The 23,430-nt window shown below is 42.6% G+C and overlaps 1 protein-coding gene across 1 annotated transcript; it reads right to left on the bottom strand.

Annotated features, from left to right (window-relative positions):
* Positions 1-22,149, bottom strand: TBX18 (T-box transcription factor 18). The gene is made up of 8 exons (XM_087775356.1): positions 21,746-22,149; positions 20,828-21,011; positions 19,169-19,270; positions 16,048-16,219; positions 11,146-11,313; positions 9,904-9,968; positions 6,097-6,191; positions 1-3,553 (listed from the first exon to the last, which is right to left on the bottom strand). Exons 1-8 carry the CDS (start codon positions 22,020-22,022, stop codon positions 2,829-2,831), a joined length of 1,788 nt encoding a protein of 595 aa, XP_087631482.1. The 5' UTR covers positions 22,023-22,149; the 3' UTR covers positions 1-2,828.
* Positions 22,150-23,430: the final 1,281 nt, after the last annotated feature.

Below are 23,430 nucleotides of genomic sequence, written 5' to 3'. Positions count from 1 at the left end.
TATGATTCAAATTTTAAGGAACAAATGTTTCAAACAATATTGTGTGGTTATATGAGAAGAATAATTTGAGGAAAAATAAGAGACCAGTTCTAAAAAATTCCCAGACAATAAAGTACATACTCTTGCCAGGAGCACCTCCATGAACAGCCATGCACAACCTTTTTTCTTTCCCCTTGTAGGAACATGCATGATTTAGCTCTTCCACATTTCTACCTAGTCACAGCCCTTAAGATGACATAGATAATTAACCTTTTTCAAGTACAGATTAATTGTATCATTCTTCCCATTTAAAGATTTGTCTAACTGCAACATTTCAAAGTTTTGGCTAGAGCAGGAATTACTATACACAAGTTTCTTGTTAATTTAAACCAATAGAGCTATGACAATTTACATAACTGAAAATTTGCCCATCTTCTACACATCTTCAAACCATTTCACAAATTCTTAGCGTGAGGTTTTTGAACAGTGTTTTTAGCATTGCAGGTCTTTGCTAGGAGGTCTGCCTCAAAGGACACTGCAATGCCAAAACTAGTGACAGACCTGAAGTACATGAATGCTCTTTGTTATCCTCGTATATGAACACCACCTAGCCATTCATCTGTAATGTATTGTCCACAGTACAGTAGATGTAAAGATGATCATCTTTAATGTACTGTCATCATTTACTGTGAGACAGAGAAGTGTTATTATCACATTTTACAGAAGAAAAAAAACCTAGATATAGAAAGGCTGAGTGAATTGCCCAAGGTCACTTGGGAAGTTTGTGACAGCAAAGAAGCAAACCCACATCTCCTCAGCTGCAGGCTCATCCTCTTGTCTTTCCACCTTTGAAAGAGAACTTTCTACACATGTTCTTTAACATAAACAAATATGTATGATAGAAAGAAAGCCTTCTCCAGGCACAGGCTTAAAGACTGCTGTGGTTTCTCTTCTATTCCCAAATAATAAGAAGAGATAGTGACAGGGCTGTTTCTGCATGCATTATCTCCAACCCAATGGAGAAATACTAGCTGCAATGAGTTTTTCTTGAGGTGGGAGCAGTTAAGCCCACTGTTTGCCAGAAAAGACGTAGGAAGTCTTGAGAAACACAACAATCCCACTGAAAAATCTAACAGAGATAAACGTAAAATCTGAAAGGCCTTACTCTCCTTCAGCGCTGACCAGGGAAGTATTTTCAACTACATTTGTACCCACTTTATAATGCCCTTACATCACCTGCACAATATAAAAGATGTTTAGCATACTGTTGAAGACGACCCATTCTCTCAAGCATTAAAATCTGTTCTACAGCCTCTGTGGTTCAGCTCTGACAGGCGGGCAGCTGGGAGGCAGCTTTTGCAGGAGGACCGATGCGCACCGGGGCTGTGCAGGTGCAGATGAGGACAGAAATTTCGCCTTGACACGTGTCTCCCCATGTCCTTTTCACTCTGGAGAAGACTGGTCAGGAGTAGGTTGTGATCTGCATTCTTACAAGCACCAGTTAAAACCAGAGCTGGGAAGGAAGGGAACCTCTCTAATTCCAGGGCAAAAACTGATTGAGAAACAGAGCAGCAGTAACCTCATCACAGAAGGGAATAAGAGGAAGACAGATGGCTCCCTGGAGGGAGGTATATAGGCTGTAAGTGTCATGCTGGAGCATTCAAAGTAAACTATTAAAGGAATTTTGCCTATTGTAATCCTGGTCCCAGTTTGGCCACGTTACAGGGAGGCAAATACAACAACGTTCTGCTTCCAACAACACTTGCGGGCAAACTGGATCATTTGCCTAATTACTACAGGAGATATATTTATGAGATACTGAGGATGGAAGACTTTTTGCCCTTATTAAAAAAACAAAAACAAAAAAATCCAAAAAACAAACCCAAAACACAACACACACACAAGGGTAAAACCAATAATGAAATTTCTCATCCTGCTCACTTTTTTTTTCCTAAATCAAACCTGCATTTTCCTTTAAAAAAGTAAAAATACAAAAACAAAGATACATTAGAATATCCTACTGTCCAGTAAATGTCTTATAGGCAATATTTATGGAGGAAAAAATGCATCAAGCCCTTCCTTTGACAAAAATGAAGCACCCCAAAGTTCATGCTGTACCAAGAAATGCTGCTTCTTCTGCTGTTGATTTAAATTACTCCTATCACCACAATTTGAATATGCATTATCTGTCTTCAAATACCTAAACATAAATCTAGACTAATGCTGAAAAAAAAAAAATTCTAGTAAGAATGCTGTGCCATTGATAAGCTAAAACCAGCATATCATGATAAGGCAAACTAATCTTTCCACTTACTTTGTAAATAATCCATTACCTAAACTTCTATTTCAGGCTGGATGCTTGATGCTTAACACTTAAAAGTCCAAATACCCTTCATATCCCTTATAACAGAGAAGAAACTTGTAAAATGCCTTTGGTGCATCAGCTTATCATTGTATTAATGTTTTAAAGAAACTCACTAGTACTATAGGAAATGTAAGTGGGCTTGTTTGTGTTGTTTAATACTCCAAGTGTCATTTCATTCTTTAAAGGGGTTAGAACAGAGGAGGGGGAAAGGGGAGGAAGTCTTACTTAATTTGTTGCATATGTCCCAACGTGTTATACAACTAAGTGTACTATACCAGAAAACTAAAGCAGTCTGTGCCGCAACAAACTCCACGTAGCTCAAAATAGGAGAATAATCTGGCCACAAGCAAGTCAAAAATTCAGTGAAACTTCCTCTCATATTATATATACACACACTTTACAAGCTACATCGAGTGTCCTTTCATATTCCAAAAGAAATACATTGTAGACACCAAACATACTGTACTTTTACTTAAAGGCTTCATCAAACCATATGTGCAGACACTTGAGAAGACGAGAGTGTTAAGCTTCCTAGGGTCCTAGAGTCAAAGAAATTCTGCTGCCCCCCACTGCTAAGTAAGTGCACTCCTTCCACGGGGGGCAACATCTGCCGATCCGTCATGGTTCCACTTGGCGAGGACCCCAAGAAACTTCCTTGGGAAGAAACGATTTTCTCAGGACTGGCAGCCAGTTTAGGGGATGTGGAAAAGTTATATCCATAGAGCGCACAGGGACTGTGCAGTCTAAACGTGTTGTAGGAGCCTTGGTGGGTTTGATTAGTGGTAAAGGCATTGCTGGATGGGGATGGCATGATGTACTGGAGCTGCGGAGACATCCCTGAAATCTGCATAGATAAGCCAGTCTGTGGGCAGCTGAATGCATCCCCATCATTGCCACTCATAGACATATTCACAGTTGTGCTACTCGACACACCGACATAGGAGGGAGTCCTCGGGGGTGCAAACGTCTCACTGGTTTGGTTTGTGAGCCTGTTGTAGGTTTCAGCCAAAGAGGTGCTGTATCTGTTCAGGGTCAAGCCTGAGCGGGCACAAGCTGTGTAGTCAGCTGGAGCAAGGCTACAGAGCTGGCTAGTGTTGGGACTGAGGTGGAAGGCTGGAGATGAGCAAGGGGAACCCGGTAAAAGGTGAGGGTGGGTAGATGGCACTCCACTGCCAGATCCCTGGAGTAAAGTAGAGGAACCTGCATTTCCTGCAAGAGAATATTACAGTGTAAGAAGCATGTTGGCAAAGGTTCGCTTCTAGGTGACAGATCAAGACTTGTGTCTTTTATAATAACCCTTGACATGAAACACAACGCAAATTCATACAAAAAATGGCATGTACATACATGTGCAGGGGGTGTATGTGTGGCACACACCTATTTTTAAAGAAACAACCTGTCCAAGAAAGAGAACGTAAGTTATGCTTTTGCAACCATTACTCAACACTTACTGCTCCTGCCCAAAAAGTTAACTGCTCTTTGTTTGACATGGGAAACAAGCTGCATGGCAGCTAACATGTAGCCAGGCGAGTACCACATCACAGGAGGCCTTCTTCAAAGTTACGAATTTTGTATTGTCTATGCTGTTGCTACACCCGAGTGCGTTTCAAGCCTTCTGTGCCTGACTCACTGTCAGAGCACCACCTAAGGAACTGGCTCCTTAGCTCAAATGACAGAGGCTCACACAGTTCTATAGCTTCAGGAAAGTTCACAACTTCAGAACAAAGAACTTCCAACTTCAAACCAAAATGCTTGAGAACAAGACTTCAGAACAACTTCAGGAAAAATGTAGGCCAAGTACTGTGCGCAGCTGCTTCATTTCTTGAACGGGTAGGTGGAGGCTTATGTTTGCAGCAAACTGTTCACAGACTTCATTTACTGACATCAGAACTTCTTACATGACAAATACCAGTGCTGAATGCTCCTGAAAATGCCCTGCTTTCTACAGGTGAAGCCTTTTCTCAGGACTGAAAGTTTCCCAGATGTAAGAAACACTTCCTTTTCTTAGAGATTGTATCTCCCCCAAAAATGAGCGTAGAGAAATTGATTTGGGCCTTTCACAGTCTCTCAGGTGGAAGGCACTGAACACAGAAGCCTCTCCTGTTTGCGAATCACACTATCAAACAGCTTGATGCCGCAGAGATACACACTGTCAATAAGCTAATAGGTTTTCACGATAGGTGAGCTACTAAAAAGAAAAATACATTATCAGTGAACTCTGCCTGCTTCTTCTTGCTCTGCTGACAGGCCACAACATGCAAAAAGCACCATGAGACACTGCCACATTAAAGAAATCCTAGCATAAGGCATCCTTATTTTTCTTCTAATCTATGTCAATGCGTCCGCTATCCGAAGGTGGGCGCTTCCAGCATTAACAACTAGGACACATTTCTAATGGGGTCTTTCAGTAAGTCTCTAAACCACCCTACTGGCCAAGGTACAGTCAACTAAAGATTTTGCAAGGATCCCAGTTCCCATTCTGTGAACATCCACAGTAATTTCAACAAGCTCCTTAACCTGCAACAGGAAGGGGGAAGTTCATGGCAGCAGTTCCCCTGCTTTCAAACAGTGCTGCTATATACACACAGGGCAATACAGCTGGCCTGTCTCCTAGATGTTTTAACTTCATAGTGAGTTGCCTTTCAGTCTTACACAGTCTAACAAGGTATTTCAGGTCTGATGCTGGTTTTTCATCACAGGCTTTTTTTATGAGGACAGTCCCCCCATCCTCCACCCAAAACTCTGCCAACCCTCATCCAACGTATCTGTGACTTGGCACAAAAACTCCTTCTTAATCACACACATCAGGCACAGATGCTCAAGATTTCTCAAAGGAGTGGGCTAAGGAGAAGTCGACAAAAGCAATTTCTGTATATTTCCATGTTTTCTGGGTTTCTGCTCTGAAGATGCTTAATGGCTTTGGAATACATTATCAAGAAGGCAGGAAGGATGTCTGTAAATTTGGTAGCAGGAAATGCGAAGAATCAAGAGCAATATGTCTGATTTAGTTGGGAAACATCTGAGAAGTTTTCTATAGGCCTTGGGGTACTTTGGAAACAAAGGAACTCAGAAAAAGAGTACAGAAACTCCCCTCTCTGTCCAAACAGGCCATTTAAATACCCCTCCCTCCCCCACAGCACTACCTCTACAACGGAGAAAGTGGGAGCCAAGAGGTTACGGACTCAGGAGCAGGAAGAAACAAAATGGAGAGGAAGTCCATTTTTTCAAGCTCTAGGATGCAGATAAAGTTTGTTGGGACTTTTACTGAACAATTTTTAGGTCTTTAAGAATCAAGGAGGCTTTCCAAGGAGGAAACCCAATTAAGTTCGCCACTATTGATTCATTACTTAGAGGACATTTCTTCTCCCATTCCTTTTTTTTTCCCTCTTAAACACACAAGTAATTCCTATATTGGACTCTGGATGTGTACAACAGAAGTCAATACTCTGCCTTGTGTATCTAGCCAGACCATAACACTAAGGAAGAGGTTATTCCATCTTTAAATAACTGTCATCTTCCACATGTGATCCAATTTATCTTTACAACCTAACATTTTTACTGCCACGGTGGTTCAGTTAGCATTAGTTTTCTAACTTAGAATAGCTCTGATGAGAGGTGATGGCCTGCACTGGGGTTGGTTGGTTGCTTTTTCTCTGCAGGTGACACATTCATCTAGATTTTTGTAAAGAATGACAGGCAAAGCTTTATCTTCATGCATTTTTGTTTTGAAAGAACACAAAGACGACCATTACCTTGTTTGGGTATCCCAGGTATATCTTCAAATGTAAGTGTCCTCAGTGAAGGTCTCCAGAAGGCGTAAGACTCTACCAGAGCTTCCAGTCCCATTCTATTTAGAACAAAAACATCACAGCATCATGAAAGCAAGCTGTATTTTGTCACATTTCTCTGCATGGTTTACCTCAGAAGCATATAATAATTAGTAAATTTCAGGATTATTTTGAGTTTCATTTTGCTTTTCTAAAAAGAGCCCTACATCTTAATCCATGATATCGCTGAGATCTGCAGTCACTGGGCTGGCAGCATGCAAAGAGTTTCCCATTTCCACAATCTGGCTCTCTATGTCAGTTTTGGCTTTTGGCTTTTTTTGGGGGGGCAGGATGACGACAACTTGGTTAAAATGACATTACGTGTTTTTTCCTAGTATGACATTTCCTTAAAAGTCATGCTCTAACTGCCAGAGGGACAATCTCCTATTCTGCCTAGAACAAAGGTGATCCACTGACACCTTCTATTAAAACAGGATTTCCAGTCCTTACCAATGAGTTGGAAACTCACGTGTGCAACATGAGAAAGCCCTGGGTATACAGCTTTTTGGCTACTAAAATGCATAAAGCAATGTTGTGTCTTGGTTATTATGTGCTGAGCAAAATGAGGATTTCTCAGTTTCTAAAGGCAATCATTTTCTTTAAAGTGTCATGACAAAACAGAAATAACTGGGTAGACAGTCATGGCAGACAATATCTAGAAGAATCCCTATTTCCTGAAGGTAAAGGGTCCTTTGTTTTCTGATAGAATTTTATGAATAACGCACCTCAGAGGTATCATTTTGCTGTTATTTTTGGCTGCTGGGCCCCAAAGGCCTGTTAAGTGTCAGCATCAGGCACACACTAAATACAAGTGCTTGCCTTTGAGCAGGAGCACTCTGTAAACTTGAATTATGCAAACAGCCCAATTTGAAGCTACCAACGTGTTCTTCTGATACTGCTTCTTCCCCATTGCATTTCCAGCAGGATCACAAATGTATTTCAGGAAACAGTTATAAAGTATTTATTAGCTGAACCTGGACTAAAAAGATAGCCTTCATTTTCTGCAGCAACGTTGAATTTTCATTTCTAGTTAAAGCAGAGATAAAAGCCACCTCCTGGAGGAGTGTAGCCAAGGTGATAATTTATACAAGATGCCTTCGAACAATTTCCACATTTTATCACCACCCTAATTTACGCTATCAAATGGCTAAGTTTATTTAACAAAACAGTTATGTTTTTCCTGAAGTATTTAAAGGGAGAAATTCTGGTCCTTTCCTGAGTAAAAGTTTTTATAGGGTCAAACTTAAGGCCTAACTGAAGAATGAAACTATTCTCAGCACATAAATTCTGTTGCACTTTGCAAATGCACAGGGAATGCTTTTAAAAGGTGAAGCTACTGATTTCTGTAAAACAGCCTGCGGGACTGAACAAGAATGACCTGAAAGGGACTATTTTTAATTAAACAGAATTACTGCATGCAGCAGTACAGAGTAAGATAGCTGCAGTAATTAAAGCAACACTGAAAAGTTGGATATAATGATACCACAGTATTTTTTTACGCTTTTGTTGGAGATTAAAGTGCCTAGGTGATAAGTATACCAGCTAGAACAATGAAGATAACCAAAACTTAACATTTAATTTCAATGTTTAGCAGCAGAGTAAAATAATAATCAACTGAGTGGACTAGTAATTTAAATTAAAAAGGAAACTTTCCTCGACAATTAAAAATCTGAGCTGGATTCCCAAACACGCTTATTCAGTACCACAGAGCCTATTAAAGAACACAGCAATACTGACTTCAGTAAATCAATGTCAATTTGCAACGGACAAGAGTTTGCAGAGTCACTTCTGTAACGAGTGTGGTTGCTACAGTAAAAGCATTCAGACCTTGTCTAAAGCCAGCTCCGAAACATTTATAGAGGCTGGCCCTTCCTACAGGACTGGCCTCCTAATCCATTTCCATAAACTATAACTGTCTTGCAATTAAAATATCCTGCTTTTTTTCTACTGCCCAGACCAAACTTACTCCTAGCAGCCAAACAAAAAAAAAAACCCAAACCTCTCTGGATATCCCCAGTCCTACAACTGGATTTGCGTGGTTGCAGATGCAGGACTCTTTCTGAACCTACATCATCCTTGGGTAATACCACGGCTGTCCCGCCACGTTAAATCCAGTTGAAAACTGGTTTCTGAATGATTCTTTCCTCTCTGTTTTCAAGGGCATCTTCTCTTGTTTCATAGAACTTTATGGAAGAAATTCTAACTCCACTTAAACTCAGAAATTTCAGAGTCAGGGTTTCACACTGCTTAGGAGGCTCCTTAGTATTTATTTTATAGCTCTGCAAAAAGCACGCGTAGTAGAGACACCGCCTACAGAGAGCTGTCAAATAGGGCACGTATGGCAACTCTTTTCTTCCCCAAGTACACACAACATGTTTTGCTTCTTTAGTCACTGTATTTATCTGGAAGTTACTGTTCACTTAATTTCAAACCAGAAGGCTACAAAGGAGGATAAATCTCCATTTATGCTGGTGCCTGGGAGATCCTTTCCAGGCCCTAATACAGAGCATGGCCAACTGAGAGCATGTTTCTTGCTAGAAGACAAAAATCTTAGAGAGCAATAAATGCAGAGTGCAAACTTAAAAGATACTTACAGTGGGTTCCTGTAAATCTTTACAGCTACCCCACCCTTTCTATAACTGTTCCTCTTCTAAAAAAATACTCGTTTGCTGTCCAGTCTCAGCATTTATGTAACTCAGGTGGAAGCAGAAAACAGGCTTTAATGCTGTAGCCTCTGCTAAAAGAGCAGCTCAACAAAGCAGCTACCAAAAGATACTCTCTGAGCATTCCTACCAGCACAGAATTTGCTCCCTTCTCTGCAAGGCTAGGTCATAAATATAGCAGCTGTAGACACCAAATGCAATGTGCTCACTGGAACTGATGTACCATATGTACCACAATTAAATGCTGCCTTTTTTCTAGCTGAAATAGTTTAACATACAGTTCATAACAGGCTTAAGTATTTTGCATTAAACAGTGTTTGGATAAAATAACTCATCAGTACTGGCAGCAGGGACTAGACCCAAGTCTCCACTTTGCACTACTCAGATTCCCCATTGCTATTTTGAAAGTTTCATGGATCAAGAGAGAACAAGCAATTAATCAGTCCAACCACAACAGAGGACATGGAAACCAGGCTCGTTTCAAGGTCATCTACAGCCTAGTAGGAAAAGGCATTCACCTAGGAAGTGGATTTAAAACTCCTTAGGCTAAAGAGACACTTGAACACAGGTCTCCCACCTCCTAGGCAAGTGTACTAAACATAAGGTTACTGCACGAGGCGACTTAGTTTCTCCCTTTAAGAGAAAACAACGAGCCTTTCATCCATACTAAATGCCACTTACATGCAAGAGAACCTGGGCTTACAGTTTGACACTGGTATCCACAGTTTGTGTCTCCAGCCAGAAGAGGAGATTTCAGGAACAGCTTGAAATCAAAGATCTGAGTATGCGCTAATTCCATTTGCAGCCTTCACAGTATGTCACCACTTCCACCGAAAGGAAACTTGAGTACATGAGTCAAGCCGAGTACCAACCCGTTCTTGACCTAGATGGTCAGAGGAGTAGGAATGGGAGCCCACCACAGAGAATGTTACTGGGAAACCTAAGTGCTCCCCCAAGGAGTCCAAGTCCTCAGACTAATTTATCTGTTAATACAGGTATTCCCCTCGACCAGCCTTCACAAACCGATTCTGTCAGCAGTAACAAGCCCACCTCCTTCTCCAACACCTACCTGTTACGTCCCGAATCCCGAAACCCTTTGGCGAAGGGATTCCTATCAATCTTCAGACGAGTGATCTGTGAACATGATTAGAGAAATTATTACCTACAAATTCAGCTAAGTAACACACAAAATCATTATCCTGACAGAATTAAGCCGACAGTGGAGTAGAAACATCTTCACATTTGCATGGTTTAAGATGGTTGTCCTGAAACACAGCAAAATAAGGGCCAGCCTTCCGATCATTATTTTTGCAAATCCCCAGAGAAGCTAATAGGTATTTAATGCTACCAAATGGCAGGTTGGAATTCTTGAGAAAAATCTTCTGGCAAATGTCATTCTTCACCTAAGAGAGTACACTGTCTAACTGCAATAAAATTTGAATTAAATTTTATTTCTGTACGGGTCAAGAAGGAAATGTGAAAAGAGATTATCTCTAGGCTATTATCCTCCATAAAAAACACCCCAGCAACCCTCACAAATACTTGTAATTTATTTAAATAAATGGGATAGGCACCAAATAATTATATTTCTGTATTTACATGGCTCTCCTGCTCTTCTCTTTGTAAAGATAGCAAGGCATATATAGTTTCCCAAAATATAGCTGCAATAACTTATGTGGAATTAATAAAATGTCACAACACTAACTATGGTGTCACTATGTATGTTAATACTTAAACAAGTGGTAATAAGAGCCAAACACCGGAGTCAGGCAACCTGTAGTTTATTTTTGACTTTGAATCTGTGTGGACCCAGACAAATTGCAGTTAGTAATATACACTGAAGGTAGTAAATGAAAACAACTGCAACTTTCTTCAGACCTTGGCTTCTCTGTTTTGGGAGTTTTGAAATCACTGGTGTCAGGAACAAAAGTGCTTTAAAAAATTCTATCCAGACAGGTATCTGCACTTAAAGGTACAAAAACACCCTTAAAAATTAGACTGCTCTTTGCCTTATGCTTCAATGCTGTATTTATAATTAAGTCATCATTAACTATGCTCATTAGACTGTGTGATCTCCATAATAAGAATGACTTTTTACATGCAGCATCTAGCCCACATGGCCTGAAGTCTCAGCTATAGCCTCCAGGCGCTGCTGCAATACTACTAGTTAAAGCTACTTGTAATAGGAAAAGGGTTTAGAAAATGCTTTTTAATAAGTGGTATAATAAAAGTTTCCACTTTTCTCCTATCTCTTACTTCCCTGGTCTACTCTGAAAAGCCTGTAAAGTGCTAAGCAGAAAGCTCAAGTTACCTGTTGATTTTGGTACGCTGTGACAGTAGTGAAAACTGTCTCTGGAAAGGAGAAGGCTTTCACCCCTTCTCCTGAAGGGATAGGCTTGACAGGGGACAGATCATCTCCACAGTCTTTTCGGATGACATGGACACGAGGCTGATATTTATGCATAGAGTGAAGGATAATCTATGCAGTCATGAAAGGAAAAAAGATAACATTTATTAGAAAGGACACCCTGCTGTTTCAGGACTAATAGCTTTTTGGAACAGATTATGGTATGTGTTTACCATGCCACTTACTGGAAATCAAATGTTTTCTTTAACCTCTGAAGGTTCTTATTACAGTAGTCTAATCCCTGTGCATTTATGTTATTGCCAACCCTGAGCATTTAAAAATTACGACTCAGGAGCTCCAAATTCAGAGACTGGCTCAATAAAAAAAAAAAAAAAAAAAAAAAAATCAGGAGTGAAGTCCTGGTCCCACTGGAATTAGGGAAGTTTTGTCACTTTTTTCCATTGGAGTCTGGATTTGATCTAACAGGATTAACAGCAACAGCATTTGCCTTTTGTTTTTGGAACCTTTGGGATATACTTAGAGCATTTTTTTTCCTGATATCCCAAAGGCTGGAAATATATCCTGTTTTGAACACAAGCTGAGACTCTCACACTCTGAAGGAGCAAAAATTTAGAGTAAAATAATACACAAATCCAAAACTCTAAAGTGTTAATAATCCTAGATTTATAATACAATGAATAACAATACACGAACCCCTCCCAGCATACAAAAACTCAATTAAGAATAAATGATAAATGAGAAGTATATGAACTCACAGTGCATAAAGTTAAACACAAAAATACCTCTTGGTATTGCTCACAAATTTTTAGAGGCGATTTAAAATACAGAATTTTTCCTCTATTTTACTCTACTTCAACTAACCACTACTAAAATAGAAGATTTCAAGAAAAAAAAAAGTAATTGGAAGCTCAATTATTATTGTTGGAAGGTCTACGAAATTAGTAACTCAATAAATAAATAGTCCTATGGCTATTGGCCTGTGGAACCACTAATCAACATTCAGGGGGAGCTTTTTAATTTCCTGCTCCTTGAGTAGCCTCAGAATCTGCATGTGCTCAGGCACTTGACAGAGCCCCTATGCCAGACACCGTGGAAGTTCATTCACTCAAATGACATAGAGGACATTACATTCATTTGGATAAACTAGAGTTTGGCTAGTTTAATACACTTGGTCCCGGCCAGATGACATGACCCCATTTTGGATAAGCCAAGTTTCTGGATAATCAGGGGTTTTATTAGCCTGTAAGTAAGGTTTTGACAACGACATCACAGGCTCCAATTAATTTGCTCAGGGAGTGCCTTATGGATGCCTCATTTTCACTAAAAGATGTTCCTCTGCATCAAAAAATACTCAGTTTAAAAGCATGGAAAATAGCATCAAAAATATTGACTCTTCCCCTCTACTGAAATTCAGATTAAAAACTACATCAAAATAGAAAAATCAGGCAGCTCTAACCAGCCAGAGGGAAAGATTGCTTTTACAATACGGCACTTACTCCACAGATGAGAGAGGGATGCGAGGCATTAACAAAGAGCACCCAGACCACGCACTTCTCAGCATCAACTGCAAAATGCAGGTTTACTTTTCTTTGCTATCACGACTCAGATGAAATGCCACAAATGCCACAGTATGTGTCTTGATGATGCCATCGAGCCTTAATGCCTCTATAAGCACACAATCTTTCCAAAGTACGGAATTCACCCTGGGACTCCCTTTTGAGATCAAAACCACACAAGGAAAACATATCCTTACAAATTTTGCTTGATCTCCTCAGCCTTTGAGTGGAACCCATGTATCAGAGAGCATCCTACGTGCAGATGTACTTCAAAATCTCTCCGCAGAACAGTGCTATAAAGTTACGTCGTCACAAACTCCCCCTCAAAATACTGATGAAAATAGCAGCAGGCAGCAAGGAGCCCGGAAAGCATTCGAGCAGCGAAGCAAGTCGTCTTAGAGATGGCTGATCTCCTTTCACAAGAAGCTAATCCCAGGCCAACGCAGTGCAAGGGGAGCTGGCTGCCATGAGCTACTATGACAATACAAATATTGCACAGGAATGCTACCTTAGAGTCTGTTGGCAAATATTGTCCCCATTCCCATGGACCTGGGTCACTTCTTTCACCGATTCTGACAGTTAATACTCTGGAATAGGTAAAAGGGCTCTGGGTTGATCTTATGTGAGCTCCCTACCTCAACACCTGCAAGATCAAAACCCAGCCCTGGGATTTTACACAAAAACTCTGCAAAAGCCGGGACCTCTGAGGAGCACAGGAAGAATAAGGGAACTATTTCAATAAGGATTAAAGCCCCAGAACTAGACAGCATGGAAAGCACACCCAAAGAACAACAGGTAAAGCCCGACACTGCTTCAACTACTGGAGGAATGATGGCAGAGCACAGAGACCCCACCAAGGTCTCTCTCAGCCATTCTGCCTAAGTGGGAGGGGCAAAATAAAAAAAAAAACCCACACCACAATTTTCTAATAATCTAAAGTATACCCCATCTTCCATACAGGGGTGGGAGAGTCAGAACACTTGATGTAAAAACAAATATTCAAGGGACAGTAGAGCCTTGACCCCTAGCTCTTCTAATCTCCCATCCTTCCCCTGGTACCCTTTTGAGAAAAACAGTTCCTTCCTGCTTATGTGAAACAATTGTTTTTTATATTCATCACAAAATATGATTATGCATTTTCCATTATTGCTGGAGGCATTCAGAGGCTACATAGCTTTTTCAATACAGCATTCCACACTACCATAGCTTTAAAAGAAAAAAATGTACCCATTGGAAGAGACACTTTTCTGCTTTCTGCTTTTGCCTTTTCTGGTAATTATGAATGACATGTTTGCAATTTCCCAGATTTGAGAAATATGAAATTATTTTACAGTCATCTTTCTTTTGTCCTTTTATTTTAATACTTAAATTTCCATTTTGGGGAGGAGGGGCACTGCCGTAGCTCGGAATCAGTTCAATGTGTCTCAAATCACTGTACTAAGGCTTTGCTTCACTAGTTTCCAAATCGAAACACTTAACTAAAGACCAGAAAATTTATATCCCCCCATATTATGAATAATGGTGTGCTGTGTACACTACACAGGTTTCAGTTCAGAATGAAAACAAAGCTAAGATCTGGGATGGAAAAATACAATTCTTTACATAGCTGAGATTTTATCACAGGGCAGTTTGCGACTGCAAGTGCATGGGTGGACTGCAGTACCCATGTATCGCCCCTCTGAAACGACTGAATACAAAAACCAGCCGGCCTGCTCTCCAGTGGAAAAGCGACATTTTACCCATTCGGATCCGCTTCATTTTTTAAAGCCCTTACAATAGACTCAGGACTCAGAGGGAGCAACTCCCACTCAAGAAGAGTCGCAAATACACGAATGCCAGGGAAACTAAGGGAACTACCTGTCCTAAGCTTTACTCAAATAAACACTCCCAAATGAGACCCCATAACTGTAATGCCGGAAAGCAGCAATGTAAAACGTCTTTCTTACAATCCTTAACAAAACCACTGCTAACTGAAGAGATATAAATGCCTCCACGTTCCTTTTAAAGAAGAGTGCGACAAAATTATGAACAGTATGATATGAAAGGGAGGCTTTTTATCCTTGTTATCACATTTGCTAGCTCAGTCCAGCCAGTCTCCTGTATTCCTGCCTCTGTAACACAGAAGTTGTAGCTCCTGCACGATTTGACCAGAGTCTCGAGTTAATCTCCTTTGCAAACACAAACAGGGAGAAAAAAAAGCTTATAAACATGGACTATGTATTGACAAAATACCTGGCTTAATGTCACAGAGTTACAACTATACTGAAAGATACATGTAGTATCTTTGTACTCTGTGCCAGGTACGTTTTCTTTCACTCCCTTTCGTGAAGGAGAAAGTATCCTGCTTAATAAATTGGGCTACGCCAAGGACAATGGAATCCACATCCTGTCTCAAAACTTGTCTCTAACATCTTAAAACTCTACCACTTGGAACTCAATGCTCCTTCTGAAAGAAAGCCAACATTCGCCATTTATTACGGGATCTTGCAAAATTAAAGACTTCACCCTGACTAAAAACAATTCTCATTTTTTAATTATTTCCTCAGGTGTCAAGTAAAACTATTTCAGGGATTGCTGGGAAGATACTGGCTTACATCTGTCATGTTTCAACAGTTTTGAAGAGAAAAGGAAATATTAACATAACACATTTTGTCACATTAGATAATGTCATAACTAAACAATTTAGAACTTGCAAACAGAACACTCATACTGCATACGTCTTCGCCAGTTATTTCAGAAGTAATGAGCCTCAGCTGTGAAAGGGTCTTGCTTCATAAGGTATGTAATAAATCATTATCGGAGCAAACCCAGCTCCCATGTTGTTCGTTTTTGACTGCAATTATTAACACCTCATGGGATTTCACACAAATGTTTAGGTTAAGAAAATAGTTAAGTGTATTTTTATTCACATGAAGTTATTACACACTATTAATGTTTCTTCTAGCCACTTGTGAATTTACGCGTCGTTTTTGATCGGAGCAGAAGTTGCGAGTAACACACTCGGTGGGAAAACATGAGAGCAATTCTGCCCCTTCGTATTAGGCAATTTTGCCTTGTAAAGTCTTACTTTGCAGAAGGAGTTCTGTTTTTGAGGGGGGAGTAAAACAGCAGGCTCTAATAAGCAGTTAATTATCGGAGCAGAAAGTAAGCAGATTTTAGATCTGGACAGTAAAGTTCCAAAACAGCTTTGAAAAGTCAAGCCTATTTCTGGCACCCTGAAGCTGTACGTCAGTCTTTCAGGGCTGAGCAATGTGCCTACATATAACACCACAGAAGAGCGAGTACTCACATGCCCTTGATCGTCCAGCTCGTTATTGGTAAGCTTTAGTTTGTCGAAGCTGATCACTTGTCTCATCCATGTCTCGCCGGAGGCGGGTGAATCGGGGTGAATGTAAACACGAGGCGGTACCGGGGAGTCAGCATTACCAGCCACCATCCACTTGGAGCTATGATAAACGTACCTATAAAAAGAAAACAAATGCCTATAACCACAAAACCAGAAATAATTTATCAGACCCATTCAGTATTCATAAATTAGGGTAGGGCCCATACATACAGCAAGAAGCCACCAATTAACAAAACATGAAAGGACAATAAACAAAAGCTATTTTTTTAGTTCGAAACATAGTTCTGGTATCCGCAAAAGTAAAGTTAAAAACCATGCTCCAATCTGACCTTAGTCTCCTTAAAATCAGTAACAGTCTTAACACTAGGCTCCACACTGAGCTTTAAGCTGGTGTCAGTTCATTGATTGCTACAGCTCTGCTCTGAATAGGCATCAGCAAACAGGGAAGAATCTAGTCCTTCATTTATCAAATCGAGCAGTAATTCCATATTTGGAAGATTTAACATGTTGAGTCTAATAAGAGTCTATAAATAAAGCTATTGAAGGGAAAGAACATTATGATTGGGAAAAATAATGAAACTATGTCAAACTACGCTCTTGCTATTTCTGCAAGACCATATTAATTTTCTTGACTAGTATTGCAGAAAGGCTTAAAAATGAAAAAAAACAGCCTGTATTTCATTTGATAGGTCAATGCTGACAAAGTCATTTTCTAATAAGAATAGTGCCTGCTTTGGTAGAAAACTTATTTTGAAGGCAGACACTTCACAGGGCAATTTAAAAAGCACTAATTAAAAACGTAAAGGTATTTTTTCAGGTACAGTAAAATTCCAGTAGTTCAGCTATACTTTTTAATAAAAACAAGAAAGACTTTATCAAATCATTTGTTCGCACAATTCAGTTCCTTATTAGAAAATGACTAATAACATAATCAGAAATGAAAACAAAATGATCCAATACAGGCATCGTCCTGTACATTTCATATCAACCTGTAAAACTAAGATCTAGAATGGTGGTGAAATTTTCACCGGGAGACAAACTCTCAACCCCAGATCACACAGCCAACTGGTGTAACATTTTTCATTTCTTTTATATTTGTTGGTTTATACTAAATACATGCTTTTCCAACAAAAGTAAATAAAGTCATAAATACACATGAAATATTTTGAACAGTTTCAGCTTCCAACTATTTACAACAAGGTCCAATTTTGCTAGAAATCTAGACCTAGATGTAATTCGCTTCATTTCCATTTAGTTTTGCTATCTGCTATGACAACTAAAGGCTAGGCTCCATATGTGACTGCTGTTGTATCTTTCAAATCTAAAGATCTACAAGACAGTTTGTAAAGCCACATGAACAGCCAAAGTTAAAATAACAGTCAGCAATAAAAAAAAATTTAAAAAAAAAAAATCAGAGATTGCACAGCAAAGAATGAAAAATGGAATCAAGTAAAACATATGAAACATTAATATTTAGCAGGAAGGTTAAAGGTGTGGTACTAATACATGATTACAGAAATTTAAGTTTGCCAACTGAGAAAATACTGCCCTTCATACAGCTTCTGTTAAGTTACTTCAGTTATCTGGGCACCATGTATCACACTGGGCAGAGAGCGCAGCTCAGTATGATTGTATTTATTTTAAATGAAAGGAGGTTTAAACAACTCGTATTCAATATACCTGTTTTTAATTTCTCATATTAATAGTTTTGTATAATTCGGAATAATTACCTCACTTTTTCTGCAAATTAAGGAAATGCTTAGACCTTCTAGGAATGATATGCTTAGATTGCTAAGTGCACACGTGCAACACCAACCATGAAAAGGGCTTTCATTTGAGCTGCACTGTAGTGGTCCAAAGAAAAAAGCATTTTTTCTTTGTTGTACAGTGAGAAAAGCCTCCCCTAACTGTATGTACTGGACATCCTCAGCACTGGTACCTGCACCTTGTTGAAAAACACAAAATCTAAAATGATCCTAAGAAATGCCTTATATACCGCACGAGAAAAGGACAAAATTGCAGTCAATGAGGTAAGGACACACAAAAAACATAGGGCAGTGTTTGCTTAGGAAACGAGGCAGCATTCCTGCAGAACCAACCTTTTAGTCCTAGTCTGAATATTCCTAGTTCTACAATTAAATCTGCAGCGGTTTTCCCTACGTTATACTAAGTATAGGGTTGAAACAATCAAACCAGCAATTGGTAAGGACCAGACTGCGCCTCCACTGAACTACTTGGCCCGGCTCCTCCTGGCTACTACGGAGCATGGGATCGCATCTGTAGAGCAAGACCTACAAAATGTCTACAACTCACAATAGTTAACTGCTGCGGACCCGATCTTGCAAACATTTCTACAGGACCAGTGGTTTCAGCAGAGTCCAACTAGCTCTCTCAAAACACAACTGCCCTTGCCATAGTGAGAGCTTCAGCACATAATTCCTACTCTTAAATGTTCAAAGAACAACTCTTTTGTTCTTCGCATTATTCCTCAGACAACAATGCCACCAATTCTTTAAAAAACTGTAATTAGAAATATTACCCTTTGTGAATCTAAGCAAACAAATATCTGAGTGATAAACAGCTTTTAAAATTAAATGATATAATCAATTTGAAGCGTGACCAAGAAAGCTTACATGCCATTAAATCAGACATCAATGCTATCGATGTTATTAATTAATGTTAATGCCATTTAGCACTAGAAAAATGTGCATTTTCATATTTATTTGTTAATCGGAAATAATTCCCACCGACATGATGAGGAATAAAATATGATAACGTTTCCTGATTGCACTAAAGCCGCGCTCTCTGAAAGCCAAAACCTGAGCATCTGCCCACAGTACATACACAATGTAAGGCAACCGTATAAAGGGCTGCCACAGAAATTTTAGTTGGTTTTGCATACTTGGCACCATTTATTTTTTTTAAATGCACTGGGATGAAAATAGAAATCTGAAGGAGAGCTAAACACGACCTTCTGCTAATTTATATAGTGTTAATGTTTTCTTCCAATAGCCCAGCTCCCTGTGGCTTGCATCATATGTTTTTTGCCTTAAAGTCACCATACCTGTATCTTTTGTTATCCACTGGCACGATATCCATAGCGATATAATACTGCTGATGTGGGTCTAAACCTGAGATCTTCACTCTCATTGCGGGAAACATCCGCCTGAACATGGAAAGAGAGAGGTCATTTTTAATATGAAACAGACTCGGGAACGGTTGTTTAGGAAAAGTAACCGGTTCGTGGGATTTTTCTCGTTCTTCCTTTTAGCCTACAGAGTCCTTTCGGACGATTACAGTTACAGAGCCATGAAATGGCCCATTCGATATGTCAAAACAGATTTCTAAAGTGCATTTCCTCGAACAATGCTTCGTATGTTTTGGGATACGCTTTGGGAGTACAGCTATTACCACATCATTTCAACTTTATTGTTAGACAGTAAATCATCCGGGTCTGAGACTTGACTTTAGCAGGACACGCATTTAAAGCCGTTTGAGATATTCGCTAGAAATACATTTCTGGAGATGTGCAAACACCGCCTCCAGCCAGGAGGACCCCTACTTTAAGAGAAACGCGAATCGCCGCTGCAGTTCCCACTGTGTCAGCAGCAAATGGTGGATCATTTCTGCAGCGTGCAAGTGAGAAAGCCAAATCCACGGCGATACAATTGTAACACCGCAAGGATGGGGTTATAAAAGCCCAACGTGCCATGCTGTAACCCACCAATATGGTCTTTATTGAGACGGGACTTCCTGTCTGCAGCTTACTAAAGGTGAAGTGCAAGAGCTACTCTGTCTTTGAAAGGTATAGTAAAACTTCTTTATTGAAAGCAGAAACGAATCTACGAGGTAATTTCTAAAAAAAAAAAAAAAAAAAAAAAAAAAAGAGAGAAAAAGAAAAAACACCACCAAAAAAACCCACCAACCCGTTCACGATTTAGATCCTTCTGCGGAGAAAACGGAGTAATTAACTGATGCGGTGGTTTTAACACCAAAATGCATTTCGTGGCTCACGCCTTTTATCGAGAAAGTTCATTCTTGAAGCCAAAAAAAAAAAGAAAAGAAAGAAATGTCCTAGTGACGAGCTGACTGCAAGCTAAATAATGAAAGGTACTTTTCTGTGTTTTATAAAGCTGAAAGCCATTCCAGTTTATTCACTATTTGCTGCTGTTCTTAAAAATATATGTAGAAAAATCAATTAAAAGTCGTTACTCAAAAGAAAAATCCCATCTCCGTTATTTCTGAATAAGCAGGAGGGTAAACCTGACTGCGGTTAACTAGTTTTTGCTGTTATTTCAGTGCACCTGTAAGATAAAACAGAAATTCCCCGACTGGACTCTCTTAAGACAAATGTTGCTTTGTGCTGTTTAAGACTGCGTTTCAATCATTAATAAAGCCTCTCTGAAAAAGTAGAAGGTAGCATATGGATTCAATAAAATATGTTTTTGTAATTTCTAATAAGTTCAGATACTTTTATACTACCCAGGTTTTCACCATGTGTATCCACTGCAAAGGGGAAGTTTCCCCTCAGAAGGACACGGCGTTCCCAGAACTCGCCCTAATGAACAGGAAACCCGAAACGCCACATGCTCCCGTGCCCACCTAAAATTATCGCCATCTACCTGCCTCGTAAATCTGGGGTTTGGGGTTTTTTTTTTTCCCCCCCGTTATTTGCCCGCCCGCCCCGCTGGGTGCCCGCCGAGCCCGGGACGGAGCCCGTTACCTTCCCGCCTTGGTGATGATCATCTCGGTGCCGATTTCGTGGAAGCGCTTCCAGAGCTCGGCGCCCTGCAGGTCCACCCGCGGCGCCTGCGGCGTGGGCAGCGGCGAGCCGGGCCGCGAACCCTTGGGGGAGCCGCCGGGGGAGGCGGGCGGGGAGGCCGCCAGGAAGCCCTCCTCGCAGCCGCCTGCGGAGAGAGCGGAGGAAGCCTGAGGGGCCGGGGGAGCGCGGACCTCCCGACCGGGGGGCTCCCTCAGGTCGAGGCGGCCCCCGCAGGGCCCGGGCCGCGGCCTTGCGCGCCGGGAGGGGGCCGGGGAGGGGGGGGCGACCCGAGTGCCGGTCGGCCGCGCTGGGACGTCCGGGCGGCGAGAGGGGCGCCGGGGTGGGCTCCCCGACGCGGAGCCCGGGGCCGGGCCGGGCGTGCGGGGCCCCCGGCCGAAGCGGGCGGCAGCGGGTCCGCGGTGCGAGGCCGGCGGCGCGTTGCGTTTGGGCGCCTTTAGCGTGACCGCCGCCGGCCGGGCCGCCTGGCCCCGCAGCGTGGAAGCGCACTCGCGTCCATATACAATAAATTACAGACACACACACACATATATGTGCCGTATATATATATATATACACGCATAGCTGCATATAGACGTCTGGCAGCACATATGTACTGTATAAGCGCTTTCCCCCCTCCTCGGCAACAGCCCCCAGCTGTTGCTCCACCGCGCTGCGCGCCGACAGCCGCCCCGCTCCGTGCCGCGCCGCCGGCCGCGGGGAGCCCCGCCAGTTTTCAGCGGCAGCGCCGGCGGGCGCGTGGGGTGCGTGTGCCCACGCAGCGTGGAAAGACAGAAGGAATAAAGGGGAAGGGGGAGCGGGAGCCCAGCCGGAGGAGCGGGCCTCCCGACCGGCAGCGGCGGGTCGCGGGGCGGCACTCACCGGCGGGGGCGCGGGCGGCGCAGCCCAGCTCCATCTCGCCGCAGGTCCTGCCGGCGGCGGCGGGGGAGCTCTTGGCGCAGCAGCCGCTGCCCCCTTCGTCCTCCGCCGCCTCGTCCTCGCCGCCCAGCTTCCGCCGCTTGGGCTGCCGCGGTGGTGGCGGCGGCGGCTGCTGCTGCTGCTGCTGCTGCTTCTCGGCCCCGATGAGCGCCTCCACGGAGAAGGCGTGAGCCTTCAGGCTCATGGTGGTGCCGGGCGAGGACCGCCGCTTGTCGGCCATGCCCGCCCCCCTACAGCCCGCGCATCCAGGCGCGCCGCGGCCGCCGGCACCCGCGCCCGGCCCGCCGCGCCGGCCGCCCTCCCGTCCTCCCGACCGCGCAGGCAAGGGGCTGGGGCTTTTCCTCGCCTTTCTTTTTAAATCCGAGTTATCAGCCAAGTTTTTTTTTGGGGGGGGGTTGGTTTTTTTTTTTTTAAAGAGGAAAAAAAAAAATCTATTCCTTTCTGCAGATGCGCTCCTTCTCTCCCCCTCCTCCTTCTCCTCCTCCTCCACGTTCTGCCCCGTCTGATGGGCCAGGCAGGACTGACATGGGTAACAAACGCTCTGCGGACACAAATTAGGGCTTGTAATTGAAATTTGTTGCCTTGATCTGTCAGCACTTCCAGGCAGGAGACCGGTGGGAAGAACTCGCTCATTAGTGTCACTGCGGCGGCGGGGGCAGGGCGGAGCCGCGGGGCGGGGGCTGAGACCGAGACCGCCCGGCCGCCCGCAGCCCAATCAGCGCCGCCCCGGCCCCGCCGCCGCCGCTCTACCGGGGGGCCCCCGCCGCCCCGGCCCGGAGAGTTTTGGGGGCGGAGGGAAAGGCCGCCCCGCCGTCCCGCACCCGCGCCCAGGCCGAAACAGCCCCGCGCCCCCCCCGGCCCGCGGCAGACGCACCCCGCAATAAACCTTAATGAGGCGACCCCCCCCCTCCCCATCGCATCTCCCCCCGCGGGGACCGGGCTGGCCGGGAGCCCCAGCTCCCTCCGAAACGCAGAGGGATGGGGGGCCCTCCCGGGGAGCTGCGTTTCGCTCGGGAAAACCGTTCGGACTTCAAAAAAAAATGACGTTGTGCCCTTTCTTGCTGTTAGGGATTAGTAATTATTAGTATTATTCAGCTGTTGCAGTAGGCGATTCGTGGCGTTGTTGTTCAAACGCTGCCTGCGGAGGGGTTTCGGCGCAGCATCCATAGCCCCCTTTAGACCCAACCCATTAGGCGCTGAAGCTGCAATAAAAAGAGAGTTAAACCGAACCTTGTATGAACATCAACGCATCCAGCTGCAGCAACTTTAATAATAATCATATTCAGGTGCATAGAATAGTTACGGAGAAAATCCTTTCGTATCTTTCCACTGAGTAAAAACATTAAACACTTGGAGCCAGATATTCTTTTCTTTGCATGCCCAGGGAAATGAAAAAGCTATTGAGATTTTTGGTGTGTTTTCCTTTCTTTTTCTCTTATTGGGAGATTTCCCCCCACACCCCCCATTTTTTTGGTGGCATGCTCCGTTGAAGGGAACAGAATAGAAATCCTCCTGTAAAAAAATCATGGGGCAAATTTCACGGTTTCGGGGAATAGGATCTCAGCTTCACTTCGCTGTTTTGGACAACAGAGAGAGACAAATTCGTGGTGTGGTTCGTCTGTGTTACA

This window comes from Nipponia nippon, unplaced genomic scaffold (genome assembly GCF_047370975.1).
Source record: "Nipponia nippon isolate SJK-2023a ecotype South Korea unplaced genomic scaffold, ASM4737097v1 scaffold_4, whole genome shotgun sequence".
Lineage (NCBI taxonomy): Eukaryota > Metazoa > Chordata > Aves > Pelecaniformes > Threskiornithidae > Nipponia > Nipponia nippon.
Note: the sequence above shows the minus strand (reverse complement) of the source record. Positions and strands in the feature narration are given on the sequence as shown.